Source organism: Henckelia pumila, chromosome 3 (genome assembly GCF_033568475.1).
Source record: "Henckelia pumila isolate YLH828 chromosome 3, ASM3356847v2, whole genome shotgun sequence".
NCBI lineage: Eukaryota > Viridiplantae > Streptophyta > Magnoliopsida > Lamiales > Gesneriaceae > Henckelia > Henckelia pumila.
In genome coordinates this window covers 183365059-183369999 of record NC_133122.1, presented here as the reverse complement: position 1 = coordinate 183369999, position 4941 = coordinate 183365059, and the positions used below count along the sequence as shown (strand labels likewise).

At 38.2% G+C, this 4941-nt stretch overlaps 1 protein-coding gene across 1 annotated transcript; it reads right to left on the bottom strand.

Moving 5' to 3' along the window:
- Window positions 1–208: 208 nt before the first annotated feature.
- Window positions 209–3871, bottom strand: LOC140890122 (uncharacterized). The gene is made up of 5 exons (XM_073297880.1): window positions 3770–3871; window positions 1590–1743; window positions 1318–1497; window positions 942–1202; window positions 209–411 (listed from the first exon to the last, which is right to left on the bottom strand). Exons 1-5 carry the CDS (start codon window positions 3869–3871, stop codon window positions 209–211), a joined length of 900 nt encoding a protein of 299 aa, XP_073153981.1.
- Window positions 3872–4941: the final 1070 nt, after the last annotated feature.

The window sequence follows — 4941 nt, the reverse complement described above, 5'->3', positions numbered from 1 at the left end:
CAATGACGAAACTCCAATTGATCTTGGATTTCTCTATTTAGTACGTAACTAGGATTTTACGTTAGGGTGGGGGGCCTAATTATAATTTCTTCTAAAAAATCATTACTGAAAAAATAATACATTAAAATACATAATAAGTGTAATAAGCCATAAAATGCATAAATTCATACATAACAAATTATTCTAGCTGGAAGACAGGTAGCGTGAGTCAATTAAATATTTCGTTGCTACTATATTTCACTCTTCGAGACTTCTCATCAAACTCATCTATGATGGCTTCAATGTCTATTGAATCAGAAAAATCCCGTTCGATGTAAAAAACCATACAATCTGCAAGAAAATCATCGTCCATCTTGTTGCGAAGAGAAGTCTTAACAAGATTCATGGCTGAAAATGCTCTCTCTGTAGTTGCTGTTGAAATTGGAAGATTTAACACTAAACGAATCAATCTATCAACCAAAAATAAGTGTTCAAAATTTCCAATTTCAAATAATACTTGACATAATTGAGAAAGAAAAGAAATTTTCTCAAAATCTGCGTGATGAAACACTTCATATTCATAATGCTCCAACTGTCTTCTCAAAGTATCCAACTCAAATTAAGTAAAATCTTGAGGATAGAATTTCTGAGCAAAGTACAAATATCCTCAATGAAAAATGATCTAAACCCATTAACAGGATTCAAAGATGAGCTAAGAGTCAGAAGTTAAACTGTATCTTTAGTAAATCTATTCTTTAACTTCATCAATGGAAAATCTATCACAACATTGAATATGTTAACACGATAATGATGTTCAACTGTGATATTGTTTTTCTGCTGACAAGAACATCTTGTGCCTTACAAATATCGAGCATTCATGTCGGGCACCTCTATGTGATACCTTTAAAAATCACCAAATAATAGATGTCATGTGAAAAAATATGATAATTAATTAAATATACAATATACATTCCTTTTGCAAAACTTTATCACGGTTTCCACAAACTTCTCCCATCCAACCTCTCGTAGCTTCTGAAGAAGTTTCTTAGTAGACGAGACTAAATTGATTGCATTTAATATATCTTGAGATTTCATTTGCAATTCTTGACAAAGAATGTTGGAGATTTCTAGAACTTCATTCATCAAATGCAAAATAAACACAGATTCAAATGACACAATCTCCCTATGAATGCCTTTAGCCTTGCCACGGATGTTATTGTTGACTACACCATCAATTGTTTTTTCAAGAAGATATAGTTGCACCAAACATATTGATTAAATTACTAACAGAAGTAAAATGAGAGCTCCAACGAATAGCTCATGATTGTTGTAGAGTACGCACTTGATTGGCTCCTGTGGCAGTTTCAAGTTCTCCTGAAGCTATAATATCAATTATTTCATCTTCACGGACAACTTTTATCTCACAATTACGTTTTAATGAAGAGCAAAAAAAGTTAATAATAGAACTCAATTTTGAAAAGAACATCCATACTTCATGAACTTTTTTGGATACCGCGACTAAAACAAGTTTAAACGGTGAGCAAAGCAAGGCATATAATAGGCATATGGACAATATTTATGGAATAAATCTTGTAATCCATTCCATTCACCTCTCATGTTACTCGCTCCATCATATCCTTGACCACGCAAATTTTCAACCAAAAGATTATAACGAGAAAAGACATTGCATATCTCCTTTTTAAGTGTTAGTGCATTTGTATCATTCACATTAACAACTTCAAAGAAACGTTCTCGAACAAATCCCTTTTAATCCACATATCTCAGATAATTGTCATTTCTTCTTTACTAGATTCATCAAGAGCTTCATCAAAAAGAATACAAAATTTGGCATCACCCAATTCTTCATGGATCATATTCCGCACTTTATTAGCAAAAATATACAAGATTATTTTTGGATCTTAGGAGATGTTTACTTAGCATTTTGAGGAGCATTTTCTAAAACAACTGAAGCAATTTATTTATTTGTTATTGCTTGTAACTTTAACAATTCAATAAAATTTCCACGATTACTGGAATTAATGGATTCATCTCGACCTCTAAAAAAACATCCCTGCATAGCTAACCATTTCATACTTTCAAGCTCTAAGCCGCAATCTATTATTCAAAATTTCTTGAGCCGAAACCTTATTCAAGGCTTTGTCAATATGTTGAGATTTGTTCACTAAGTTATCCCACTTCTCCATTGCAAAATTATGAAGTGAATCATGATCACCTTTGTAGCGACCCAACCCGGACCCACTACCTAATCAGAGTGATTAGCGCATGCATAAAATAATTAACTGAGCGTGAAAGCAGATAAATAAAATCAACAAATCTGATCGACAGAATACAACCGACGACAATAAAAGTGTATAATTTACTCTATACAACCAAATCAAAGTTCAGGGTATAAATCCCTACCCCTAGATCTGCTCCTATAGAATCCTCAATCCTTCTGAGAGCTGCTGTGACCGTCTAGCCTCAGACCTGCCCCGCCACAATGTACCCAAAATATCCAAATACAGGGGCGTGAGCGACTATTCTCAATACCGAAGCAATGATATACATACATACATGTGCACACAGATGACTTTAAAATACTGGTTAAAATGGTCTACTTAGGGCGCCATGAATATACAGTACCGTGCTAAGAGAGCGACTCCGCGGGGAACTCGTATATTCTTCTATCAGCTATAACTCCTAGTGATATAAAAACCAGGGGCTTAGCATCCCCAGACACGAATCCATAAGGAGTAACTCATCATCGATAGAAACGGTCTAGACTCACATCGTACTGAATGCAGTCTTACGTAAAATCATGCATGTGCTAAAGCAGTAAAACATGGAATACATGGCACATGCGAATGAAACATATAAGCATATATATCATGCCGGCTATCTCGGTCAGTACTTACGTACATCTAACACTGCTGGTCAAAACTTAGTTCCACTGGTCTAAGTTCCAAGCCTACAAGTCTAGTCTACTGAGCCTACAATGCAATTACCCATACATCACTAAATAAGCTCTAAAAGCCTTAATTAAGCTATTATATACTCTTAAATATTTTTAGGAAGCCCAAGTTATAAATGCAATCGTCGTCAGCCCTATGCTGTCGATAGCTTCACAGCTAGGCCACAACTTCTCTACGACACCTGGATCGCACCGCCACTCCCAGATTCCCAATAGGACACCTAGAATTTCCTTGATCTAAGCTAGAAGGCTGGAAGCTATAGAGAAGAGAGGAATTCGGTGGGCCTCAAATGAATCTCGGCACCCTTATTTATAGGCAACGATCGGAGCGTCCGTTCTACTTTCGGAGCTTCCGAACATGATCGAAGCGTCCAATCCCAACATCATAGCCTCCGATGTCCCATCCACATGTAAGCAATGACGTCACCTTGCTGACGTTGATGATGATGTAAGCCCTAGCCCTGATCGGACCGTTGATGATGACGTAAGCCCTAGCCCTGATCGGAGCGTCTAATCTATCTAGGCTTTAATTGTTTGTTTTATAATGATTAACCCCTTAATCACCTTATTTGGTTACGGGTCACTACATTCTCCCCTACTTAAGAAATTTTGACCTTGAAATTAAGATTGAGGAAAAGTACAAAAGTCCTGTATTACAGTTTGAACATAGTACAAATATTCCTTATAAAGAAGTACGAAATATCAAAACAACTCTGAATGCTCAGCTCGCATCCTGTTTTCCAGCTCTCAAGTTGCTTCTTTGGTTCCCCTACGCTGCCACTGTACCATCACCAGAGGTATGCGCTTGTTGAGAAGCACCTTGTCCTTCTTGTCAAGAATCCTGAGAGGTCTCTCCACATAAGATAGATCTTTATCCAACTGCACCACGGTCAGATGCAAGTTGTGTGACTCATCTGCCATGTACTGCATTAGCAAGGACACGTGAAACACATCGTGGATACCCGAGAGATAAGGTGGCAAAGCTAGACGATAAACCACGTCTCAAACCTTCTCGAGAATTTCGAACGGACCAATAAACCTTGGCGACAACTTCCCCTTGAGGCCAAATCTCATCACCTTCCGAAAAGATGACACTCGTAGAAACACGTGCTCTCCTACCTCAAAATTCAAAGGTCTGTGGTGGTTGTTAGCGTAGCTAGCCTATCAATCCTGGGCCGCCTTAATCCTACGCCGAATCAACTCTACTGCATCAGTCATTTGCTGAATCAATTGTAGACCTTCAACCTGACGCTCGCCGACCTCATTCCAAAACAAAGGAGTACGACAACGACGTCCATAAAAAGCCTCGAATGGTGCCATGAAAATACTGCGATGGTAGCTATTATTGTACGCAAACTCTGACAACGCCAAATGGTCATGCCATGATGGTCCAAAATCCATGATTGTCGCTCGAAGCATGTCCTCAAGATTTCGAATCGTTTTCTCAGTCTATCCGCATGTCTCTGGATTATAAGTCGTACTTAAACTCAACGTAATACCAAGGGCTCGCTGAAAACTTCCCCAAAATCTGGAGGTAAATCTCGGATCTCTGTCGCTGACTATGCTCAACGAAATGCCATGCAATCGAACAATCTATTGCACGTATAGACGTTTCATCCGATCAAAAGTGAAATCTCGATTATACGGAAGGAAATGCGCTGACTTTGATAGTCGATTCACAACAACCCAGATCGCATCGCAATTCCCGGAAGACATCGGCAAGTGGGTGAAAAAGTCCATCGTCATATGCTCCAACTTACACTCAGGAATCTCTAAGCTCTTGAGCAATTCTCCGGGTCGTCAAAACTATGACTTAACCTTCTGACACACAAGGCATCGGGATACAAACTATAGTGACCCTACCCAGATCCACTACCTAATCAGAGTTTAGAGCATAAATAATCATGCATTAAATAAATTTATGCGAAAGACTTAAATAAAAGCAGACCTGCAGAATACAACCGATTAAACAAATTCGATTATACAACCCA